Genomic DNA, 26,380 nt, shown 5'->3' with positions numbered 1-26,380 from the left:
TCTGAACTGAATAATGATGGCCTTGTTGATGCTGGTAGTCAACAACTGCCCTCTTCTGCTCATAAATCCTTTCCAACATATGCATTGTAGAGTTCCAACGTGTGGGGACATCACACACCAGTCACTGAGCCAGAAGTTGCAAACAACTGAATCACGGCAAAGGCAGCTGAAGCTGTAGCTGACTTTCCAAAATGGGCAGAAAGGCAGCATACTTTCACTAGCATATCTGGCAGTTCTGGGTAGCTTTTAAAAAAATGTTGAGCGATGAGGTTAAGCACATGGGCCAGGCAAGGTATATGTGTGAGCTCACCTTGCCTTAGAGCCACCAGAAGGTTACGACCATTGTCACACAAGAACATGCCAGGCAGTAAGTTCAGCGGTGTCATCCAAATATCTGACTGCTCTTTCAGCGCTGTCAACAACTTTTCAGCATTGTGCGGTTTGTCACCTAAGTAGATTAGCATCAGCACAGCCTGTTGATGCGTGGCTGAAGCAGTGCTGCACTGCTTCCAGCTTCTGACTGATGTGCTCTTCATAGATAGAGGCTGAAGAGGAGGAGTTGTTGCAGGAGCTGTAGACTGTCGGGGCAACCCTGATTGACTTAGGGCCTGCAATCCTCGGTATGGGGAGGATGTGCTCCATCCCAAGGTCCAACTGGGTCTGTATTTCACTATGTTAACCCAGTGTGCCGTTAGTGAGATGTACTGTCTCTGCCCATGAGCACTTGTCTACATGTCTGTGGTTAGGTGGATTTTCCCAGTAACAGCATTGTTGAGAGCACGTGTAATGTTGTGAGACACATGCTGGTGTAATGCCGGTATGGCACACCAGGAGAAATAGCAGTGACTGGGGACCAATTACCTTTCAATGGCCGCCACCATCAGGTTGTGGAAAGCTTCCATCTCAATGAGCCTAAAAAACAGCATTTCGAGTGCAAACAGAGGAAAATTGCGATAATGTAGTACTGTGGCCTCTGGGGCATTGGCTGTGTATTTCTACTTGCGTTCCAATGACTGGGTTACAGACAACTGAAGGCTGCTCTGGGACAAGGATGTGGACGGGCTTGACGATGGTGCTGGTTGACTGTAGCAACAACAGGTGCAGGGCAGGAGGCATTTTTGCATACACCGTGGACTGGGGATTGGCTTCTATGCAAAACAATGGAAGAAGCAATGGTGTCACCTGCAGACAGTGTTCCTGGAACCTGGGGTTCAGCCCACAAAGTCGGGTGCTTTGCTGCCATGTGCCTGATCATGCTGGTAGTGGTCAGGCTGATAGTTTTGCTACCCCTTCTGATGTGGGCATGGCAGGTACTGCAAATGGCCTGTTTGGGGTTATGGGCAGAATCTTTAAAAAATAACCAGACTTGGGAAGATCAAACAGTTGGAATGGCAACTTCCATCATGTTGGTGTTACGGGAAATAGATGCATGCCTTCTGTCTGCGGCCACCACACTGCTTCTTCCTGCCTGTTAGTGTGCTATGCCTCCTTCCCTATGTGTGCTGCTGTCCTTGCTCAGTATGTCCTCTTACCAGGTTGGGTCAGTTACTATGTCATCCAATACCATGTCTTCCACATCTACACCCTGCTCCAACTCCTGACTTTCTGGCAATTGTGTCTCATCACCATTCACCTCTTGTGGCACTTTCCCACAATTGCCTTCTCATGACTGGCTGTTCAAATCTTTGTGAATAACTGCATGAGATTTAATCTGGTCCCACTTCAGGTTGACCGGCCGGGAGTCCAGAATCTTTAATGGGAAAACTGAACAGCTTTTCGTAGTGACCAAGTGTGGGATAAGTTGTCTCAGGGCACTTGGTATGGTGGGAAGAAGGAGGATCAGGGTGAGCAATATGCTGTCCACACTCACGGCTGCTCTGACTTGACCGTGTGGAAGACATGGTGGTGGTGGCTAAGTGACTGGAAGAATTTTCTGCTATCCAACCAACAACTGTTTCACACTGCTCTTGCTTGAATAGTGGTGTGCTGCGGTCCCCTAGAAACTGGTACAGGAAGGTCGAGTGAAAAAATGTTATTTGATGTTGCCCACTTTCAGCTTGGCCACGGCCTCGTCCTCTGCATGCACAATTAGCATCACATCCACTTCCCCATCCCTTGCCTCATTCCTTGCCCATTTTAAATGGACTACTGAAATATTTTAAAAGTTCAATACAAATGGATCAATTTTAAGAAACATTATGTGTGATAAGTATGCCTGAAAAGCAAGTATTTGGAGACCACAGATACACTGGGTGTCTGACGGAGATAACAGACTGTTTAGATATGTGGCTTCTTAAAAAAATATAAACCACTTAATACTGAGTAAACCAAGGTTAGCAGACAAAAAATAAAATGTATGCCTGCAAAGCGTGGATTTTAACATCACAGATACACCAGGTGTCTGACGGAGATAACAGACTTTTTAAATATGTGGATTTTTTAAAAAAAATTTTAAACCACTAAATACTGAGTAGACCAAGGCTAGCAGAGAAAAAAATACAATGTATGCCTGGAAAGCGAGGATTTTGACACCACATATACATTAGGCATCTGACAGAGATAACAGACTGTTTAAATATGTGGCGTTTTTAAAAAAATAATTTTTTTCAACCAAAAATAAAGAGTAGAACAAGGCTAGCAGACAAAACAATGTAGTGTATGCCTGCAAAGTGAGGATTTTGACACCACATATACACCGGGCATCTGAAAGAGATAACAGACTGTTTAAATATGGCGCCTTTAAAAAAAATAAATAAATAAACCACAAAATAATGAGTAGAACACGGCTAGCAGACCTAAAATATGCAATGTAGGCCTGAAGTTGGAGACCACACATAGTGTTAGGGCTAGCGGAACACACCGAGTAAATATAGAGGTTTTATTATAATTGATGCTTTCGCAGCCCATGGTCCACCGTGCAGGAGAACCTGCTGCTAGCAAACGGCAGAACTATATGGCGGTATGAGCTAACCCTGTTACTTCACAGAATAGCCGAAACTCAAAGCACTGCGCCCTGTTAACGTCACAGTGGCACAGGCTAACTACTCAACTGAGAGCAGTCAGTGGTCATGCATGCACACAAACTCCTCGCCGGAGGTGCCAGCATTCTAGGGGCTTATTTCAGCTGGGTCCCTGAATACAAACTCACATGACCATGCTGGCGCAAAGCACATAAAATAGAACAATACTAGCGCATGGCCATGCGGCCATGCAAGCCTTAAATAGTTGCAGCACATACAGGACCTTCCTAGAAGGACCAATGAGAGGCTGCCACAGAGCGTGAGCACCTACAGGACCTTCCTGAAGGACCAATGGCCTTAGCCGCAGTACCTGATCATGTGACCCTTGATCTCCACTGAGAGATCTTACTCTGGGCATGCTCAGAACGAGAAAAGCAGGACTTAGTCCCAGAAGCGTCTGCTCGCCGCTTCCCAGCACTGACTTCCATGGCAGAAGCAGGAAAAGCAGCAGTAACTCTTTGTACAGAGTCAGACTGGGCGAGACGCTGGGACCGATGTCTCTGCTGAGCAGGCTTCACTGTGGCAGAAGAAGAATGGGAGACCGCAGTGGAGATGGCCTGAGATTCCCCTGTGCAGAGGCGGGAAGTCCACCTCTAATACATAGTGCAGGCGTCTGACGGAGATAACAGACTGATCAATATGTGGCCTTGATTTTTTGGGGCCCACCAAAATTGTGTCAATAAGTTGGCTATGACCCAAAAAAGAAAAATTGGAGTACTAAAATTGTAAGATATTTAGCGCAATGATATGTGATGCGTGTGGCGTACAAATCACAGTGATACACTGTGTGCAGAATTATAAGGCAAGCTGTATTTTGATCACATGATACTTTTTATACATGTTGTCCTACTCCAAGCTGTTCAGGCTTGAGAGCCAACTAACAATTAAGTAAATCAGGAGATGTGCATCTCTGTAATGAGGAGGGGTGTTGTCTAATGACATCAAAACCCTATATAAGGTGTGCGTAATTATTAGGCAACCTCTTTTCCTTTGGTAAAATGGGTCAGAAGAGAGATTTGACGGGCTCAGAATAGTTCAAAATTGTGAGATGTCTTGCAGAGGGATGCAACAGTCTTGAAATTGCCAAACTTTTGAAGCGTGATCACCGAACAATCAAGCGTTTCATGGCAAATAGCCAACAGGGTCGCAAGAAGCGTGTTGGGCAAAAAAGGTGCAAAATAACTGCCTATAAATGGAGGAAAATCAAGCGTGAAGCTGCCAAGATGCCATTTGCCACCAGTTTTGCCATATGTCAAAGCTGCAAGGTTACTGGAGTAACAAAAAGTACAAGGTGTGCGATACTCAGGGACATGGCCAAGGTAAGGAAGGGTGAAAAATGACCACCTTTGAACAAGACGCATAAGATAAAACGTCAAGACTGGGCCAAGAAATATCTTAAGACTGACTTTTTAAAGGTTTTATGGACTGATGAAATGAGAGTGACTCTTGATGGGCCAGAGGCTGGATCAGTAAAGGGCAGAGAGCTCCACTCCGACTCAGACGCCAGGTGGAGGTGGGGTACTGGTATGGGCTGGCATTATCAAATATGAACTTGTGGTACCTTTTCGGGTTGAGGATGGAGTGAAGCTCAACTCCCAGACCTACTGCCAGTTTCTGGAAGACAACTTCTTCAAGCAGTGGTACAGGAAGAAGTCGGTATCGTTCAATAAAAACATGATTTTCATGCAGGACAATGCTCCATCACATGCCTCCAACTACTACACAGCGTGGCTGGCCAGTAAAGGTCTCAAAGAAGAAACAATAATGACATGGCCCCCTTGTTCACCTGATCTGAACCCCATAGAGAACCTGTGAGATCTACAGGGAGGGAAAACAGTCCACCTCTCGGAACAGTGTCTGGGAGGCTGTGGTGGCTGCTGCACGCAATGTAGGTCGTAAACAGATCAAGCAACTGACAGAATCTATGGATGAAAGGCTGCTGAGTGTCATCATAAGAAAGGTGGCTATATTGGTCACTAATTTTGGGGGGTTTTGTTTTTGCATGTCAAAAATGTTTATTTCTAAATTTTGTGCAGTTATATTGGTTTACCTGGTGAAAATAAACGAGATGGGAATATATTTGATTTTTATTACATTGCCTAATAATTCTGCACAGTAATAGTTACCTGCACAAACAGATATCCTCCTAAGATAGCCAAATCCTAAAAAACCCACTCCAACTTCCAAAAATATTAAGCTTTGATATGTATGAGTCTTTTGGTTTGATTGACAACATAGTTGTTGATCAATAATAAAAAATAATCCTCTAAAATACAACTTGCCTAATAATTCTACACACAGTGTAAATATAACAACTGTAGCTAAATATTTTTGGGCCAGCTGCAGATTTTGGGGTCAGCAAAATGGTGTCCAAAAATGTTGTAAGACACTCCAAAAAATAATACAGTACCAAAAAAAGGCCAGATTTATCTGCGCACTCATATCTGATGCCTGGGACAAAAAAAAAAAAAATTGTTAGTAGTGTTGAGCATTCCGATTCTGCAAATATCGGGTATCGGCCGATATTTGCTGTATCGGAATTCCGATACCGAGTTCCAATATTTTTGCGATATCGGAAATCGGAATCGGAAGTGTGCGGTGCGTATGGTTCCCAGGGTGTGGAGGAGAGGAGACTCTCCTTCAGACCCTGGGATCCATATTCATGTAAAAAATAAATAATAAAAATAAAAAATATTGATATACTCACCCCTCCGGCGGACCCTGGCTCTTAGCGGTGCCTCCGTTCCTAAGAATGCAGGGAGTGAAGGACCTTCGATGACCTCGCGGCTTGTGATTGGTCGCGTGAGCGGTCACATGAGCGGTCATGCGACCAATCACAAGTCACGACGTCATCGAAGGTCCTTCACCCTGCATTATTAGGAACGGAGGCAGACGCTTGGACCGGTGAGAGCCGGGGCCGTCGGAGGGGTGAGTATATCAATATTTTTTATTTTTATTCTTTATTTTATACATGAATATGGATCCCAGGGCCTGAAGGAGAGTTTCCTCTCCTTCAGACCCTGGGCACCATTCCGATATTTTGTGTCCCATTGATATGCATTGGTATCGGGTATCGGTATCGGCGAGATCTGATATTTTGCCGGTATCGGCCGATCCAATCCGATACCGATACCTTTGCATATCGGAAGGTATCGCTCAACACTAATTGTTAGATTTCCACGCTCTTGTATTGCAATGACCTGTCTGCAGCATGACCAAGCAAATAAATGTAGAAAAAAGGGGGCTATGGATAGCTTTCTAATAAAATCAGCAGGTATAAGCTGCGAAAAAAAAAAATTGCCACAGAGACCTGCAGCTACGTATATATAAAATACAAAGCAGCAGACAGGAATGGAGCTTTTTGAGCTATGCAGTGAGATCTCTGTATCACATACAGTGCCTGACGACCTTACACTTATGTGGATATGTGTACATAGACTCCCCTGCCTACCTAGCGCTGCAATCTATGTACCCCGCGAATTAGCCCTAAAAAGGACTCGTGGTTTATCAGGATTTGTGTAATGAACACTAGTAGACCCACACTAACTAATAAAAGAAAGAATCTGCCCCTATCTCAGCAGCAGCTCTCCCTACACTAGCTGAGTCCGGAGCAGAATGCGGCAAGCAGGGAGGCACCAGGTCACTTATAGAACAAAGATGGCTGCGGCATTACAGTGCATTGCAGACAATCCATGCATGCTGACTGGTGCTCTCAAAAGCACCAAAATTAACAGGAGAGTCAAGCTCCCGCCAAATAATCCCAGAAATACTCGGGGCTCGCCGAGTACTCCGAGCATAGTGATGCTCGGGCGAGTAACGAGAAGTGGCAAGCATGTTTGCTCATCATCACTAGTAAGGAGGCTTAAAAGACTGTGCAATGCTCATCTGGGAAATCAAATGAGCAAACTGTCTCTTTAAAAAGGAAGTGAGTAGGAAAAGAGAAGTAGAGCTGAAACACTCTTCAGACACAAATTCAGTAATGCATACAATGTACTGAGTAGTTTACAAAATCCACTGTTTTCTGTACGGCTTTTCTAATATCTGCATTTCTCAGACTGTATATAATAGGATTGATCAATGGTGTGAACACAGTATATAGCAGTGATAGGATCTTACTTGTAGTAAGTGTTTGGCCTTTTGTTGGGACTATATAAACTATGAACATTGTCCAGTAATATATGGAGACCACAATGAGGTGGGAGCTACAGGTGGAGAAGGCTTTCTGTCTACCAGTAGTGGATGAGATCTTCAAGACTGTTAAAACTATATAGGTGTAAGATATTACAATGATTGTAGTTGGGATTATTAATATTGGAATACTCAGTAAATAAATCTCTAGGTGAACAATGAAGGTGTCAGAACAGGCAAGATCTATCAAAGGAACAATATCACAAAATAAATGGTCAATGATATTTTGTCCACAAAAATTCAAATTTGCTGCTTCCATGAAGTCAATTAAAACTATAAACCATCCAAACATCCAACAGATGACAGTCAGTATCATACAATGTCCATCTGTCATTATAGAGGTATAACGTAGGGGATTGCAGATGGCCACGTATCTGTCATAAGACATCACTGTCAGAAGAAGACATTCAAATGTTTCTGAGGCACCAAAAACATAAAGTTGAAAAATGCAGTTGTTAAAAGTAATGGTTCCACCATTGTTCAGTAGGATATGGAGCATGTTGGGGACAATATCTGTGGGTAGGATTATGTCACTGATGGACAGTTGTGAGATGAAGAAGTACATTGGGGTGTGGAGGTTCTTGCTGGTGGACACCAGGGAGATGATCAGGACATTTCCACATATTGTCCCACAATAAATCACGAGGAGAAGACAAAACAGTAAAATTCTTATACGTTGACTGACTTGAAATCCTAAAAGAAAAAATTCTGTGATCACAGTCAGATTGTTTTCCTGTGGTTAGAACAAAAAGCTGTGAGTCTACTTCATGTCATTTATATGGAGCTTCTGAAATAAGATCCAACAGACTTACGGATGAGGACAAATGTAACTGTGCAAATAACTCACCATACTGATAACTTCTCACTTACACATGCTGTATTTCCCATATTTCTCAGGAACATTCACCCCATAACTGCAAATTTTTATACATTACTACATCTATTGTCAAAGTGTCACTTGTGGTAAATATAAGAATGTAAAACTATCGCCTTTTTAGAAAAATACATTTGCTAATTAAATTTCAGACTTTTAGCAGTAATTTGTATGTACTAAACAATTTAGTTTAAGAGACTCACACCAGATATTTGGTTGCTCCTGTTATTCATTTTTAAATCAATATTTCTCCTATTCTCCTCAGTTCTCTGGGGGTTTAATGATAACGTCAGGCATCAGCATGGTCTGTGTCCAGAGTCAAGTGAGGCTGCTTGATGCTTCCTTGGATATTTATGTGGAATCAGAAGACAAGGTACCGTTTAGAATAATTCCCAGCAGATATTACTGCTACAGACTTACGAGTCTCCATTGCTCTTGTCTTTGGGGAAAAAAAAATAAAGAAAAATAATTAAACATTGTTTTAATAAATGTTAATTATTTCATTTTTAAGAATATATGATACAAAGTTTCGCTATAAGTGACATCATTGTGGAGTTGAAAAATTTCACAGTGAAGGGAAAAAGGAAAAACAGGTTCGTAAGAAAATATAAAATACATTATACATAGGCTGTTCTATTCTTGAAATGACAGTGATATATGTGCAGCCTAAATATGTTGATCATTCCATTTCTAAATCGTTGGTTTTACGAGTGAGGATCTGTCGGGAGTCGACTTCTCGAAAAGGGTACCTCAGATGGACTTAGTACACAGTGCTCCAAACAGCAGGACCCCGGGGAACATTGACCTTCAACTTTGAAACACTTTATTGTAATGTACATTTACAAGAAGACTTCCAGTGTTACTTTAAAAAAATAATTTCTGGTCTAGAAGAACAAGTAGTTTGAGACAACAGTGCTTAAAGTTTTGTTGTACATGAGAAGCGTTACATACAAAATACAAATATAAAACACGGCAAACAAACTAACATTAACAGACTGGTACAGAAAGAGAGAACCCTGCTTACAGTCTACAAGAAATGGAAAAGGAGACAGTATGTGTTGGGGATTTCAGTAGCTTCAGTGTTGGTGAGAAGAGATGAGTGAATTTGTTTGAAAAACGATCGCCAAACATGATTTCGGCACAAATATGGCACATTCGGATTCGTGCTCGGAAACCCTAGCAAAAGTTTTTTTAAAATCGGTAAAAATCGGTAAATGTGCTTGAAAATATTTGCGGTGTAACAAAAATAATTTCAGCACTTAAGCTACGATAATGGTGGTGTTTTCTGAACGTTTGGCATGTGTTTGATGAGGAGAGGGGGTTTGCAGAGCTCAGAGGCTCCATGTTCTTGGAAGCACAGCAGTCATTTTTTCCTCTAACTTTATGTGTGCACATTGAAGCTAGCCAATCAGGGAACAAGAAACACCCACAATATCCTGACACCACAGCTTGCGTCTTTGGCTGCTGAAATCACATGTCCCTCTCCATATAAATATCTGACATTTTGGTTTAGCGCCACTTTGATACTGTAACAGTGCAGAGAGTCTGCTTCTGATGCTGCCACTGTTCCTATCAAGATTACAGCTAGGCAGTTATATATCAGTCAGATAGTGTAGCTAGATAGTGTCCAGTGTTTTTGAGGGCATCATTGCTGAGGTTCTCAGACAAAGCTTGCAGGGCACATGTCCTACAAGTGTGTTGTGCACAACTTCTATAGCTCTGCATGCATGAGTATAGTATTCTAAATTATATTGTTTCAGTAGCTAAATATGAAAAAGCTTGCTCTATCCCGCATGTTAGCTAGTAAGATAAGTGGTTGCATATCAGTCAGATAGTGTAGCTAGATAGAGTCCAGTGTGGCTGTAAAATTTACCTTCTGTATTTTCTTTTGGACTTGCATTTCTGGTGGTTCTTAGATAAAGTCGCCAAGGCAGATGTCCTAAAAGTGTGTTGTGCACTGCTTCTATTGTGCTCCATAGACAAGTATAGCATATTAAATAGTATTTGTTCACTAGCTAAATGTGAAAAAGCCTGCTGTATCCCACCTCGTCATTTATTGCTGTGGTGATATGAAACTGTCGTCAGACATAAGGCACATTACAAAAAAAGAAGAATTTTTTTCTGTTGATGAATGTGATACAGCCCACCGTATTACACATTGTTATGTTGTGGTGGTGATATAAATCTGTCTGCAGACCTAACATGCATTATTATTATTACAATTATTATTCATGATTATAGCACCACTTATACCTTGGCGCTTTACATGTGAAAAAGGCGCATACATAGATACACTAGGAGAGGGTTGAGCTGGTCACAAGGCAGTTCAGTAGACTGAGGATCACTGCAGGTTGTATGCTTGCTGGAAGAGGTGGGTCTTCAGGTTCCTTTTGAAGGTTTCCATGGTAGTCTAGAGTCTGATGAGTTAGGGTAGAGAGTTCAAGATCAAGAGTATTGGGGAAGCACTTGAGAAGTCCTGTATGCAGTTGTCAGAAGAAAATATAAAAGAGGAGTAGAGAAGGAGATTTTGAGAGGATCAAAGGTTATGTGTAGGTAAGTATTGGGAGACCACATCACAGATGTATGGAGGCAACAGGTTTTGGATGGCTTTGTGTGTCATAGTTAGTGTTTTGAATTGGAGCCTCTGAACAATACGAAGACAGAGAAGAGCTTGACAGAGAGGAAAGTCTGAGGAATAACAGGGAGACTATTGGATTAGTCGGAATGCAGAGTTTAGGATAGATTGGAGTGATTAGAGTGATGCAAGAGTGCTAGAGGGGAGCCCAGAGAGTAGGAGGTTTCAGTAGTCGAGTCGGGAGATGATTAGGGCATGAAAGAGCATTTTTGCAGTTTCTTGGTCAAGGAATGTACAGATCCGGGAAATATTTTTGAGTTGGAGTCGGCAGGAGGAGGCAAGTGCTTGGATATGTGGCTTGAAAGAGAGGGCAGAGTCGATGATCACCACAAGGAACCGAGCATGCGGGGCTGGGGAAAGCAAGCAGCCATTGACATTGATGGATAGGTCTGGTGGAAAGGTTGAGTAAGATGGGGGAAAGATGATGAATTCTGTTTTGTTCGTGTTCTCTTTTATAAAGCGCGCAGAAAAGAAAGATGAAATAGTGGCCAGACCTTGTGGGATTTTGGTCAGTAAGGAGGTGATGTCAGGTCCAGAAAGGTAGATCGGTGTGTCATTGGTGTACAAATGATACTGCAAACTGTGAGATTCTATGTGCTGCCTCAGGTCAAAGGTGTAGATGGAGAAGAATAGGGGTCCATGAACTGAGCCTTTGGGAACACCGACAAACAGAGAACAAGGTGAAGAGGTGGTGTGAGAGAGGGACACACTGAAAGTCTGGTCTGTTAAATATGAAGAGATCCAGGATAGGGCCAAATCTGTGATCCCAAGAGATGAGAGAATCTGTAAAAAGAGAGAATGGTCCACAGTGTCAAAGGCAGAAGACAAGTCTAGGAGAATGAGGACAGAGTAGCGTTGTTTTCTCTTGGTGGTTAGTAGGACATTGATGACTTTAGCTAGGGCAGTATCAGTTGGGTGATGCAGTCAGAAGCCAGATTGTAACCGGTTAAAGAGGGAGCAGGAGGACCGGTGGGAGGACAGTTCTAGATGGACATGCTATTCCAGTAGATTTGAGGCATAATGGAGAAGTGATATCGGGCGATAGCTAGACACAAAGGATGGGTCAAGGGAGGGCTTTTTGTGGATGGGTGTGATTGACACATGTTTGAAGGATGAGGGGAAGACACCATTTGAAAGTCAAAGGTTGAAGAGATGTGTTAGGTGGGACAGGAGTGGGTCAAGTGGTGAGATGAGATCTTGACAGAAGGTTGGAGACCTGATCTTCTGTCATGGTGGAGAAACTGGTGTTGGAATAACAAGGCTGAGCAGTAAAGAGGAGGGGCATTGGGGGCTGTGGGCCAAAGATTTATCTGATGTTATCGAACTTCTCCTTAAAGAAAGAGTCAAAGTCTTCAGCAGAAATGAGAGGAGAGGGAGGTGATGCTGGGGATGGAGTAGAGAATTGAAAGTATTTAAAAGTTGTTTAGCATTGTGAGACAGGGAGGATATGAGAGATAAGAAGTAATTTTGTTTTACGGCAGTGAGCGTGGACTTGGAACTGTCGAGGGACTGCTTGTATGTGAGAAAGTGCTCGGAAGAATAGGATCTCTTCCATCTCCCCTCAGCAACCCTGGAAACCAATCTCAGTTCTTTGGTCAGGCTGGTCTGCCAGGGTTGCCTGTTGATTGTACAAGTTTTGCTGTGCAGGAGGCGGGCGCCAAATTGAGTGTTGCTGTTATTGTGGTGTATAAATTGGCAGCAGTATCTGTGTCATGTAAGGAAGCTATGTCTGTAAGAGGGAGAAGGGACTCAGAGAGTGAGTGTAAATTGAGATGTTTGAGATTTCTGCAAGGGTGAGTGAATTTGTGGAGTGGAGATTGCACACTAGGAGAGGAGAGGGAAGATAATTTCAGTAGGTTGTGGTCAGATGGGGGAGGGGTGAGTTAGTGAGATTAGTAAGGGAACAGAGACACGGGATGATAAGGTCCAGCAAATTAAAAAAAAAATCAATTTTTTTCTCTTGCTGAATGTGAAACAGCCGCCATATCACACATTGTCATGTTGTGGCGGTGATGTGAACATGTCTGCAGACCTAACGAGCATTAAAAAAAAATTGTATTTTTTTCTGTTAATAAATGCAATACAGCCTGCTATATCCAACCTTTTCATTTAGTGCTGTTGAAATTCTTCTGTGTGCAGCACTGTTGCACATACATTTTTGTATGACAAATGTGATACAGAAGGCGAGATCTGAGTTTGAAATTGTTTGGAGGCTATCTTTTAGATTATGTGCTTCTATGGCATCCAATTTCTCACAGGCATCTTTTTTATCTAGCTTGAGGCACGCATCTGTTACACCCATCTTCTGATGAGCTTCAAGTGCTCTCTGGTAATTGGTGTTGGGTAGATGAGTAGTAGTTGTAAACTGGATCCTGGATCTTGTACTTCCCATAACTGCCCTGTTATTGACCCTGTTGTACGTTTCCATTTCCGCCAAAAAAATCTTCTGTTACTAACATCATACAGTAGGGATCATGTCACTTTTAAACTGCTTCAAGCATCTAGTCAATCTTATACAGTCCTTATTGACAGGCCCAAAACAATTCTTCTATTATTATGGTCAAACAGGAGGGGACATGTCACTTTAAAATTGTTTGGAGCATCTAGTTAATCTTATACAGGATTTATCAACAGGCCCTAAAATAATTCTTCTGTTACTAACTAGTGATGAGCAAGCACTAAAATGCTCGGAAGCTAGTTGCTCGAGTCAAGCAAATTGGAATACTCGTGTACTCGACCCGCGCACCGAGTACTATGTAAGCCTTTGGGAAACCCGAGCATTTTTACCGCAATCCCCCCAGGGGTCCTTTTAAGGTCTAAAATTATCTGAAAATGATGGAAACAGTGCTCAAATGACACAGGAACATCATGGGGATCGCCCCTATGTCACAGCCGTAAACAATGTTGTCAGAGTTTCACGCCAGTTTTACAGGCACACCAAAAAACATACAGAAACGAAACCAAAATGGCTTTTGCTGTGAAATATGTTAAGGAGCATGTTTTCCAGGGTAATGAATTGCATAAAGCAAAATAACTAACCCTAACCAAAAATGTTCCTCCACCACGTGAACTATGTTCTCACGCAGCGTTTTTGATGCGTTTTTGAACTTTACCATTGCTTTCAACCTTTACAAATCCATTCACTGTAAAATGTCATTGTAACTTTGAACAACCCTAGCTGGCCATGTGGTGTGTGACACATAAGCAGACCCATCTTGTTTCACTTATGAAGGAGGGACTCTTAAAGTCACAGAGCCTATTTTTCGAGGGGCATCAGATGGCATTAATGTTCTTAAAGGGCCATTAAACAGTGGGTCTCCTATACTGTTATTGTCTATGCAGTGAGTGGCTGGCCTGCCAAAAATTAAGACGAACCCTGATATCCCTTTCACGAGACATACAGGAGGGCCTTCTGAAAAAATGTTGCATTGAATACAAGACCTGCCCTGCCTCAAAGTTACATGCACCCCAATAACCATTTCTGCAGACATACTTGAGATTCTCATGTCAAAATTGTTCCCATTAGAAGAGAGTGTGTCTCCTATACTTTTTGCTTATGCAATGAATGCAAGGCCTGCCCCGCACCAATGTTACATGCACCCCAATAACTGTTTCAGCAGACTTACTTTATGGCCTCATGACAAAATTGTTCCCATTAGAAGAAAGTGTGTCTCCCATACTGTTTGCTTACACATTGAATGCAAGCCCCGCCCTGCACCAATGTTACATGTACTCCAATAATCTTTTGAAACCATGTACTGGATGGCCACATGAAACAAAAGTTCACATTATTATTTTTTGTATAATTATTACCATAAACTTTAGCCATGAAAAGAATGCAAGGCCTGGCTGTAATTGGCATGCACCACGATCCCCCTTGGAAGAAACGTGGAGGAGGGTTTCATAAAAAAAATTGTCACATTGTCACCTATACTTGGAATGCCCATACACTAAGTGTTTGGACTAACAAATATTTCCCCCTCGGCGGTACACCTTTTTAAAAAAAATTATTTAAGGGCACCATAAACACTCTTTCCAAAAAATAGGGTGACTTTTGCATCAAGGAATCCATTCACCCTTGTGTTCTAGTGGTGGTGCCTGAAGAGACATGGAGGATGTCCTCATATGTCTCTATACCCACTGAGTTTATGGGCTGACAAACAGTTTCCCCTGGGGGAGTAAAATTATTTTTTGTTTCAAATTAGTAACGGGCATCATAAAAACAACCTTGCACAAAAATTGAGTGAATTTTGCATCACGGAATACAATCACTCTGGTGTTGTAGCAGTTGTGGATGATGAAGATGAGGATGAGGATAAGGAGGAGGATAACACCTAATAGACAAAACCATATGCGGTTGTGAAGAGGTGCATGAGAACACACCTCCCCAAAAATGACAATGTATTTGAGGTTATAATAATAACAGTAATAATAATAGTAATATTAATAATAATAATCTTTATTTATATATCGCCAACATTTTCCGCAGTGCTTTACAGTTTAACAGTTTCAAACACAACAGGCATAAGAGGTTATGTTTCGTTGTTTTAATTCGGTGGTGTAAATAAGTCTTTACCAATCCAGCCCTTGTTCATTTTTATAAGAGTCCACCTGTCAGCTGTTTCAGTTGACAGGTGGATGTGCTTATCAGTTATAATTCCGCCAGTGGCACTAAAAACAAACTCTGACAGAACGCTAGCAGCAGGGCAGACCAGGACATCCAAGGCATAGAGAGCTAGTTCATGCCATGTGTCCAGCTTGGATGCCCAATAATTAAAAGGCACAGAAGAATCACAGAGGACATTTGTGCGATCAGCAAGGTACTCCCTTAGCATCTTCCCAAACATTGCACTTCTTGTGACAGCACCCTTTGCCTCTGTGCCGACGTGATGGAAGAGTCAGAGAAATCTGTCCCAGAACTTTGCCATTGTTCCCCTGCCTATGCTGGATTGTACTTCTGTCTCTCTTGCTTGTACTTCTTGGTTTTACAACAAACTCTGAAATCTGCTGCCAGCATTCTCAGATTGGAATTTTTTAGTAATTCCGATACAAGGGCCCTCTGGTACTGCACCATTTTAGTACACCTGTCTGCCTCTGGAAAAAAAGAATTAAAGTTCTCCTTGTAGCATGGGTCTAGAAGTGTTACCAACCAGTAATGAGAGTCACCAAAAATGTTAATAATGCGAGGGTCACGGGAAACGCAGCACAAAATAAAGTCAGCCATGTGTGCCAGACTGCTAACAGGCAAGACTTCTGTGTCCTCACCAACAGGACGACTGACCATGCTGTCCTCCTCCTCATCCTACTCCTCCTCCCTGTCCTCAGGCCATCCACGCTGAACAAACAGTATGACAGTTGTGCTTGTAGTACCATATTTAGGGCATGAAAGTATCTCCTGTTCTTCCTCCTCCTCCGCTTCCTCATTGTCTACCAATCCACATTGAGATGACATGAGTTTGGGCTGTGTGTAATCTCCATGTGTGGTTCCTTGATCCATGTACTCATGCTCCGCCTGCAATGCATCTCTCTAAAATTGAGAGCAGAGAGGTTTTCAGAATGCAGAGAAGCGGGATGGTGACCCTAATTATGACATCATCGCCGCTCACCCTCTTGGTGCAGTCCTTAATGTTTTTTAGGATGATACATACTGTATGTCTGACATACATGTCCACTACTGAGGTCTTATGTGTGGAGTCTGAACTGAAAAATGATGGCCTTGTTGATGCTGGTAGTCTGCCCTCTTCTGCTCACAAATCCTTTCCAACATATGCAGGGTAGAGTTCCAAGACGTGGGGACATCACAAACCAGTCAGTGAGCCAGAAGCTGCAAACGCTGCTGAAGCATGGCAAGGGCGGCTGAAGCTGTAGCTGACTTTCTGAAATGGACAGACAAGTAGTGTTCTTTCACTAGCAGATCCAGCAGCTCCAGGTAGCTTTTGAGAAAACATTGAACCACGAGGTTAAGCAGATGGGCCAGGCAAGATACGTGAGCTCACCTAGCCTCTGGGCCGCCACCAGGTTCTGGCCATTGTCACACATGACCATGCCTGGCTGTAGGTTCAGCGGTGTCAGCCAAAAATCTGCCTGCTCTTTCACCACTGTCCACAACTCTTCAGCATTGTGCAGTTTGTCACCTAAGTAGATTAGCTTCAGCACAGCCTGTTGCCGAATGGCTGAGGCAGTGCTGCAGTGCTTCCAGCTCCTGATTGATGTGCTCAATTCAGAGATAGAGGCTGAAGAGGAGGAGGAGGAAGTGCAGAAGCTGTAGACTGTGGGGGCAACCCTGATTGATGTAGGGCCCACAATCCTAGGCATCGGGAGGATGTGTTCCATCCGAAAGTCTGACTGGGTCCCGGCTTCCACTATATTAACCTAGTGTGCACTTAGTGAGATGTACTGCCCCTGCTCACAAGCACTTGTCCACACATTCGTGGTTAGATGGATTTTCCCAGTAACAACATTGTTGAGGGCATGGGTAATATTGTGGGACATGTGCTGGTGTAATGCCTGTAGAGCACACCAGGAGATATAGTGGCGACTGGGGACCGAGTACCTTGGGACAGCCGCCACTATCAGGTTGCAGAAAGCTTCTATCTCAACGAGCCTAAAAGGCTACATTTTGAGTGCAAGCAGTCGAAAAACTTTATAATTTAGTACTGTGGCCTGTGTGGCGTTGGCTGCGTATTTCCGCTAGTGTTCCAATGACCGGGGTACAGACAGCCGAAGGATGCTCTTGGACAAGGAAGTGGACGGGCTTGATAATGGTGCTTGTTGACTGTGGGCAACAACAGGTGCAGGGCACGAGGCATCTTCGCATGCACTGTGAACTGGGGATTGGCCTGTACGCAAAACAGTGGAAGAAGCAGTGGTGTCTCCTGCAGACAGAGTTCCTTGAGCCTGGGGTTTGGCCCATAAAGTTGGGTGCTTTGCTGACATGTGCCTGATCATGCTGGTGGTGGTCAGGATGGTAGTTTTGTTTTACTGCCCCTGTTGATGCGGGCATGGCAGGTGCTGCAAATGGCCTGTTTGGGGTTATCGTCAGCATCTTTAAAAAATAACCAGACTCAGAAAGGTCTAACAGTTGGAGTGGAAACTTCCATCAGATGGTGTTATGGGGAACGGATGCATGCCTTCTGTCTGTGGCCACCACATAGCTTCTTCCTGCCTGTTGGGGTGACATGCCTCCTTCTCCATGTGTGCTGCTGTCCTCTCTCTGCATGTCCTCCTGCCAGGTTGGGTCAGTTGCTATGTCATCCACCTCCTCGTCTTTCACATCTGCACCCTGCTCATCCTCCTGACTTTCTTGCAATTGTGTTTCATCATCGTCCACCTCTTGTGGCACTTTCCCACCATCATCTCTGTGTGCCCGTGGCTGCTCAAAACTTTGGGCATTGCTACATGCGATCTCATCTTGCCCCACTTCAACTTGACCGGCCGAGAGTCCGGAATCTTTAGAGGGAAAAGTGAAAGCACTTTGGAGTGTCTAAGTGTGGAATCAGTTGTCTGAGGACACTCAGCATGGTGGGAGGAAGGAGGATCAGGGTGAATAATATGCGGTCCAGACTCACAGATACTCAGACTTGACCATGTGGAAGATGTGGTGGTGGTAGTGGCAAAGTGACTGGAAGCATTATCCGCAATCCAACCAACAACCATTTTACATTGCTCTGGCTTCAATAGTGGTGACTTAAAGGGCCACTGTCACCCCCTCCAGCCGTTATAAACTAAAAGAGCCACCTTGTGCAGCAGTAATGCTGCATTCTAACAAGGTGGCTCTTTTAGTTTTTGCTTCTGTTATTGCCTCAATAAAGCGTTTTATAATTTTCCCCAAATACCTGTCTTTGTACCTGGAGGCGGGTCTGAAGCCTCCTCTGTGAAGCGCCCAACTCAGATTACTGCTTCTGACTGGGAGGAACATTACAGTGGAGGAGGAACAGCAGCCAGGACTAGAGGACATGACAGTATGTAAACAGCACAGCAACCAAGCCGGAAGAAACAGGCTAATAGGAGACAGTAGAACACAGGCAAACGTGCTGGATCACCAGAAAGACGGACACAAGGAGTGACAGACAGATGACAGAGAACACTACAACACCGGCACAAGGGGTGGATGACAGAGCACAAGTATAAAGGTACAAGCAGACAACAGAGGAAAATATCTCACAGAATGAAACGGATGACAAGGATGCTAATACACTGAGTGAGAAGCAGACGAGATCACGAGCAACTTAATAATTTGAGATTACCCATTTATGAGACTGTTTAAAACTCTTAATCACAGCTTGTCCATGTAACTCTGTTTGATTAAAGTCTATTTTGATCTTAAGTGTTAAATCTTGTTCAATCAGATCATACGATTTAATAATAGGTACAGTAAAGTGCTGCCTCAAAGAGTAAGTGCATGAACCTGATTAATCAGGCGTTAGACTCTTCTCCCCATCTTTGTAATAATTGAGAGGATCTTTGAGGAACTTGGCGATTATATTCTATTCTTCATAATTTTCAAGAGATTGGATCCACCACCATGATCTAATATTCTTCTTTTATATTACATTAATTTCATCAAATACGGATTACCCCCTTCCTGACCAGGAAATGTTTAGTTTTTACGCTTTTGTTTTGTCTCTCCTTCTTCCAAAAGCCATAACCTTTTTTGTTTTTTATTGATGCAGACATACGAGGGCTTGTTTTATGATAAGTATTGAACGACACCCAATCACTACATTCACTGGAAAACAGAAGAAACACTTTCAACTGGGCTGAAATTGTGAAAAACAAATACCATTCAGAGATTATCTTTTTGGATTTTATTTTCATATTGTTTGAAAAAAATTACTTGAGAACATCTGTCTCCAAGTCAGTGTGATTATGTTGATACCAAACTTGGATATTTTGTTTTTTTAATGGTGAAAATAAATAGATTTGTAAAAAAAATGTTTGTATTCTAATTCCTCTAAACTTTACATTCTTGGGTTAATGGAGTTGTTTAAGTTTTTTGTAATGTTGGACAATGTGAAATTATTTTCATTGCCATATAGGGCTAGATACCACATTTTGACTGCCTACTATTGCATTTTAATGACTGCAAAAAAACTACAATTTTATCATTTTAATTTTTTCAATTATGGTGTTTACCAATTGGGTTAATTAATTTTGCATTTTTATAGGTTGTATTCTTGCAAACAAAGCAATGCAAAATACATGTATATGGATATTTATTATTGTTACTTTATTTGGAATAGGGTTTCATTTCATTTGGTTAGCAGCAAAACTTAGGACAGATGTGTAATACACAACCTGTTTACAGTTGTTTGTGGTGTGTGAAGAATCAAGAAAAAGGCTGGTATTAAGGTGCTGTTACTCCAGGATTTCTCAGAACTATCATTTCCCAGTCTCATTGAGTGACTATATTGTTTCCCCATCCTCGCAAATCAAAGTATAAATTGCTAAAATTCTTGAGGACCTGCAAATTGCTAAAATACTTGGGGATCTGCAAGTTTCTAAAAAATGTTTTGGAGACCTGCAAATTGGTAAAATTTTGGAGGATCAGCAATTGCTAAAATTATTGGGGATCTACAAATTCCTAAAATACTTGGGGATCTGTAAATTTGGTGAAATTCAACTTGAAGTTGATCCTCTGTGGATCAATCCACTCATGTCTAGTCACATGACAAATGATAGAAAGCTAATTGTGGAGCTTCACTTAAATGTCAAGGAAATAATCCCATCTTCTCACATCACTCAGTTGCCCAATTAAACATGGACAGAATTTTGCCATTCTGTATTAACAAAAAAGATGTGTTGAATATTCCTCTTCCAGAAAACAGACGGATGAATTTCTGTGCTCATTTATCTGGATGATATTGTAGTCGGTTTTGAAGGAGAGCAGGTGAAAACAGAAATGAAACAATTTTGAATCACAATTTTGTAACCGATGATCTTGGAAATCTAATCCATTACCTGGAAATTCTGATAAAGCTAGTAATAAAGCAGTTTTCGTCTGAATGTAAAGCACAAAATACAAGAAATAAGATGCTAAATGGAATCTTCAAAGGAAACCAGGTACTTGAGGAAAATCATCATCCAAAATATTTTATTTCCAAATGACAGAGTATAGTAAGGCAAAAGGAATATTCGAACCCATCACCACTGCTGGAAGACTGGCATTACAGCAGCAGGAGGATGGAAATTGTCTCTCTATAGAAGAAGACTTCAACTCTGGTGACATCTATTGGAAGAAGCAATACTAAAGACCCTTCAATTTGTAGACACAGTGTTTCGAGATTTTGCCCCTCCTCAGTGCAAAACATGAGATCTGATTTGACTGCATGAGAGGTCTCTGACTGGGATGTAAGAGGTAATGTTTCTCCTTATAAAGAGTGACATGCCAGGGTAAGGAGGCTTAAAAGACTGGGCAATGTTCCTCTGGGAAATTAAATGAGCAAACTGTCTCTTTAAAAAGGAAGTGAGTAGGAAAAGAGAAGTCGAGTAGAAACACTCTTTAGGCACAAATTCAGTAATGCATACAATGTACTGAGTAGTTTACACAATCCACAGTTTTCTGTACGGCTTTTCTAATATCTGCATTTCTCAGACTGTATATAATAGGATTGATCAATGGTGTGAACACAGTATATAGCAGAGATAGGATCTTACTTGTAGTAGGTTTTCGGCCTTTTGTTGGGACTATATAGACAATGAATATTGTCCAGTAATATATGGAGACCACAATGAGGTGGGAGCTACAGGTGGAGAAGGCTTTCTGTCTACCGGTGCTGGATGAGATCTTTAAGACTGTTAAAACTATATTGGTATAAGATATTACAATGATTGTAGTTGGAATTATTAATACTGGAATACACAGTAAATACATCTCTAAGTGAATAATGAAGGTGTCAGAACAGGCAAGTTCTATCAAAGGAACAATATCACAGAATAAATGGTCAATGATATTTTGTCCACAAAAATTCAAATTTGCTGCTTCCATGAACTCAATTAAAACTATAAACCATCCAAACATCCAACAGATGACAGTCAGTATCATACAATGTCCATCTGTCATTATAGAGGTATAACGTAGGGGATTACAGATGGCCACGTATCTGTCATAAGACATCACTGTCAGAAGAAGACATTCAAAAGATTCTGAGGCACCAAAAACATAAAGTTGAAAAATGCAGTTGTTAAAAGTAATGGTTCCTCCATTGTTCATTATTATATGGAGCATGTTGGGGACAATGTCTGTGGGTAGGATTATGTCACTGATGGACAGTTGTGAGATGAAGAAGTACATTGGAGTGTGGAGGTTCTTGCTGGTGGACACCAGGGTGATGATCAGGAGATTCCCACATATTGTCACCCAGTAAATCATGAGAAGAAGACAGAACAGTAAAATTCTTAAACGTTGACTGACTTGAAATCCTAAGAGAAAAAATTCTGCGATCACAGTCAGATTGTTTTCCTGTGGTTAGAAAAAAAGCTGTGAGTCTACTGAGTGTCATTTATATGTAGCTCCTGAAATAAGACATTGATCCAATAGACTTACAGACGTAGACAAATGTTACTGTGCAAATAGCTCACCATACTGATAACTTCTCACTGACACAAGCTGTTTTTCCCGTATATCTCAGGAACATAAACCCCTGTAACTGTGAATTACTACACATTACTAAATCTATTGACAAAGTGTCATTTGGAGTAAATATAATAATGTAAAACTATCACCTTTTTATGAAATACATTTACTAGTTAAATTTCAGACTTTTAGGAGTAATTTCTATGTACTAAATAATTAAATTTAATATACTCACTCCAGATAATTCTTTGCTCCTGTTATTCATTTTTAGATCAATATTTCTCCCATTCTCCTCAGTTCTCTAAGGGTTTAATGATAACGTCAGGCATCAGCGAAGTCCGTGTCCAGAGTCAACTGAGGCTCCTTGATGCTTCCTTGGATATTTATGTGGAATCAGAAGACAAGGTACCATGTAGAATAACTCCCAGCAGATATTACTGCTACAGACTTATGAGTCTCCATTGCTCTTGTCTTTTGGGGGAAAAATAAAGAAAAATAATTAGCAATTTCATTTAAATGACAACTAGTTTATTTTTAAGAATATATGATGCAAAGTTTAGCTATAAGTGACATCATTGTGGAGTTTAAAAGACTCACAGTTAAGAGAAAAAGAAAAACAAGTTGGTAATAATATATAGAGTACAGCATACATGTGATGTTCTATTCTTGAAAAACACACAGTACAGATCAACAGTTCGGACACACCTTCACATTTAAAGGTTTTTCTGTATTTTCATGACTATGAAAACCACTGAAGGCATCAAAACTATGAATTAACACATGTGGAATTATATACTTAACAAAAAAGTGTGAAACAACTGAAATTATGTCTTATATTCTAGGTTCTTCAAAGTAGCCACCTTTTGCTTTGATGACTGCTTTGCACACTCTTTTGCATTCTCTTGATGAGCTTCAAGAAGTAGTCATTGGGAATGGTCTTCCAACAATCTTGAAGGAGTTCCCAGAGATGCTTAGCACTTGTTGGCCCTTTTGCCTTCACTCTGCGGTCCAGCTCACCCCAAACCATCTCGATTGGGTTCAGGTCTGTTGACTGTGGAGGCCAGGTCTGGAGGTGTGTTTGGGGTCATTATCCTGTTGAAAAATAAATGATGGTCCAACTAAACGCAAACCGCATGGAATAGCATGCTGCTGGTTCAGTATGCCTTCAATTTTGAATAAATCCCCAGCAGTGTCATCAGCAAAGCACCTCCACTTCATCACACCTCCTCCTCCATGCTTCACGGTGGGAACCAGGCATGTAGAGTCTAACCTTTCACCTTTTCTGCGTCACACAAAGACACGGTGTTTGGAACCAAAGATCTCAAATTTGGACTCATCAGACCAAAGCACAGATTTCCACTGGTCTAATCTCAATTCCTTGTGTTCTTTAGCCCAAACAAGTCTCTTATGCTTGTTGCCTTTCCTTAGCAGTGGTTCCTAGCAGCTATTTTACAATGAAGGCCTGCTGCACAAAGTCTCCTCTTAACAGTTGTTGTAGAGGTGTGTCTGCTGCTAGAACTCTGTGTGGCATTGACCTGGTCTCTAATCTGAGCTGCTGTTAACCTGCAATATCAGAGGCTGGTGATTTGGATAAACTTATCCTCAGAAGCAGAGGTGACTCTTGTTCTTCCTTTCCTGGGGCGGTCCTCATGTGAGCCAGTTTCTTTGAAGCGCTTGATGGTTTTTGCCACTGCACTTGGGGACACTTTCAAAGTTATCCCAATTTTTCGGACTGACTGACCTTAATTTCTTAAAGTAATGATGGCCACTTGTTTTTCTTTACTTAGCTGCTTTTTTCTTGCGATAATACAAATTCTAACAGTTTATTCAGTTGGACTATCAGCTGTGTATCCACCAGACTTCTGCACAACACAACTGATGGTCCCAACCCCATTTATAAGGCAAGAAATCCCACTTATTAAACCTGACAAGGCACACCTATGAAGTGAAAACCATTCCTGGTGACTACCACTTGAAGCTCATCAAGAGAATGCCAAGAGTGTGCAAAGCAGTCATCAAAGCAAGAGGTGGCTACTTTGAAGAACCTAGAATATAAGACATAATTTCAGTTGTTTCACACTTTTTTGTTAAGTATGTCATTCTACATGTGTTAATTCATAGTTTTGATGCCTTCAGTGTGAATGTACAATTTTCATAGTCATGAAAATACAGTAAATCTTTAAATGAGAAGCTGTGCCCAAACTTTTGGTCTGTACTGTAGCTATATACGGTGGGTACAGAAAGTATTGAGACACCTTTGAGAAAACCCGAGAAACGACTATACTCGCTCATCACTAGTCTTTAATAAAACTGATGGGAATTGATTTGGAAAGGCACACACCTGTCTATATAAGACCTCACAGCTCACAGTGCATGTCAGATCAAACGAGAATCATGAGGTCAAAGGAACAGGCCAAGGAGCTCAGAGACGGAATTGCGGCAAGACACAGATCTGGCCAAGGCTACAGCAGAATTTCTGCAGTACTCAAGGTTCCTAACAGCACAGTGGCCTCCATAATCACTAAATGGAAGAAGTTTGGGACCACCAGAAGACTTCCTAGACCTGGCTATCCAGCCAAAATGAACAATCATGGCAGAAGAGCCTTGGGGAGAGAGGTAAAGAAGAACCCCAAGATCACTGTGGCTGAGCTCCAGAGATGCAGTAGGGAGATGGTCAAAAGTTCCACAAAGTCAATTATCACTGCAGCCCTCCAACAATTGGGCTTTTATGGCAGAGTGGCCAAATGAAAGCCTCTCCTCAGTACAAGACATATGAAAGCCCACATATTATTTGTTAAAGAACACATGAAGGACTCCCAGACTGTAAGAAATAAGATTCTCTAGTCTTATGAGACGAAGATAGACCTTTTTGGTGATAATTCTAAGCGGTATGTGTGTAGAAAACCAGGCACTGATCATCACCTGCCCTATACAATCCCAACAGTCAAACATGGCGGTGGCAGCATCATGCTATGGGGGTGTTTTTCAGCTGCAGGGACAGGATGACTGGTTGTCATTGAAGGAAACATGAATGCGGCCAAGTACAGAGATATCCTGGATGAAAACCTCTTCCAGAGTGCTCTGGACCTCAGACTTGGCCGAAGGTTCTCCCAACTAGACAATAACCCTAAGTACACCGCTAAAATAACAAAGTAGTGGCTTCCCAACATCTCTGTGACCATTCTTGACTGCCGTAGCCAGAGCCCTGACCTTCACCCAATTGAGCATCTCTGGAGAGACCTGAAAATGGCTGTCCACCAACGTTCACCATCCAATTTGATGGAACTGGAGAGGATCTGCAAGGAAGAATGGCAGGGGATCCCCAAATCCAGGTGTGAAAAACTTGGTGCATCATTCCCAAGAAGACTCATGGCTGTACTAGCTCAAAAGGTGCTTCTACTCAATACTGAGCAAAGGGTCTGAATACGTTTTACCATGTAATATTTCAGTTTTTCTTTTTTAACAAATTTGCAAACATTACTACATTTCTGTTTTTTTTTTTATTCAAGATGGGGTGCACAGTTTACATTAATGAGAAAAGAATGAACTTTTTTGAATTTACCAAATTGCTGCAATTAAACAAAGAGTGAAAAATGTAAAGGGATCTGAATACTTTCTGTACCCACTGTATATGTAGTCTAAATATGTTGATCATTCCATTTCTAAATCATTGATTTTACTAAAGTAAAAATGTTTGAAGCCTTCATCTTGAAAAGGGTACTATAGATAAACCTAGTGCACAGTGCTCCAAACATAAGGACCCTGGAGAACATTGACCTTCAACTTTTAAACTCTTTATTGCAATGTACATTTACAAAAGGACTCCCAAGGTTGCTTTAAAAAATAGTTTCTGGTCTAGAAGAGCAAGTTTGAGACAAGAGCACTCAAACTAGTGGTGTCAATATAAGGAATAATGTGACCAGGGTCAAAATCAGGATACGTATCAAAGTCAGAGAATTAGCTACAGACAAGTACAACACTACTACCAGGAGTAGAAATGGGCAAATCCAAACAGTAAAGTTCAGTGTCCATACCAAACACCTTCTGTTCGGGCACGGACACCAAACACGGACTTTACCAGGGAGTCT

General features: G+C 41.8%; 2 protein-coding genes across 2 annotated transcripts; both read right to left on the bottom strand.

Moving 5' to 3' along the window:
- Window positions 1–6,993: 6,993 nt before the first annotated feature.
- LOC143774700 (olfactory receptor 5G9-like) lies at window positions 6,994–20,139 on the bottom strand. The gene is made up of 3 exons (XM_077262464.1): window positions 20,023–20,139; window positions 18,964–19,098; window positions 6,994–7,941 (listed from the first exon to the last, which is right to left on the bottom strand). The coding sequence occupies exons 1-3, from the start codon at window positions 20,137–20,139 to the stop codon at window positions 6,994–6,996; spliced, it is 1,200 nt and encodes a 399-aa protein (XP_077118579.1).
- Window positions 20,140–20,501: 362 nt separating this feature from the next.
- Window positions 20,502–22,557, bottom strand: LOC143774699 (olfactory receptor 5G9-like). The gene is made up of 3 exons (XM_077262463.1): window positions 22,528–22,557; window positions 21,264–22,178; window positions 20,502–20,717 (listed from the first exon to the last, which is right to left on the bottom strand). The coding sequence occupies exons 1-3, from the start codon at window positions 22,555–22,557 to the stop codon at window positions 20,502–20,504; spliced, it is 1,161 nt and encodes a 386-aa protein (XP_077118578.1).
- Window positions 22,558–26,380: the final 3,823 nt, after the last annotated feature.

The sequence above is a fragment of the Ranitomeya variabilis genome, chromosome 5 (assembly GCF_051348905.1).
Source record: "Ranitomeya variabilis isolate aRanVar5 chromosome 5, aRanVar5.hap1, whole genome shotgun sequence".
In the NCBI taxonomy this organism is placed as follows: Eukaryota; Metazoa; Chordata; class Amphibia; order Anura; family Dendrobatidae; genus Ranitomeya; species Ranitomeya variabilis.
This window is presented reverse-complemented; position numbering and strand designations above follow the sequence as displayed.

Bases quoted from the DNA above. Each gene is read 5' to 3' on its own strand.
- LOC143774699 (XM_077262463.1), bottom strand. From the start codon at position 22,557: ATGAATAACAGGAGCAAAGAATTATCTGGA. The intron at 22,179-22,527 runs GTGAGTATATTA...TTCTAACCACAG, and splicing joins GGAGCAAAGAATTATCTGGA to GAAAACAATCTGACTGTGAT. The intron at 20,718-21,263 runs GTAAACTACTCA...CTTTACATTCAG, and splicing joins TACAGAAAACTGTGGATTGT to ACGAAAACTGCTTTATTACT.
- LOC143774700 (XM_077262464.1), bottom strand. From the start codon at position 20,139: ATGGGGAAACAATATAGTCACTCAATGAGACTGGGAAATGATAGTTCT. The intron at 19,099-20,022 runs GTAAACAGGTTG...TCTTTGAGGCAG, and splicing joins TTCACACACCACAAACAACT to CACTTTACTGTACCTATTAT. The intron at 7,942-18,963 runs GTAATCTCAAAT...TTCTAACCACAG, and splicing joins TTAAACAGTCTCATAAATGG to GAAAACAATCTGACTGTGAT.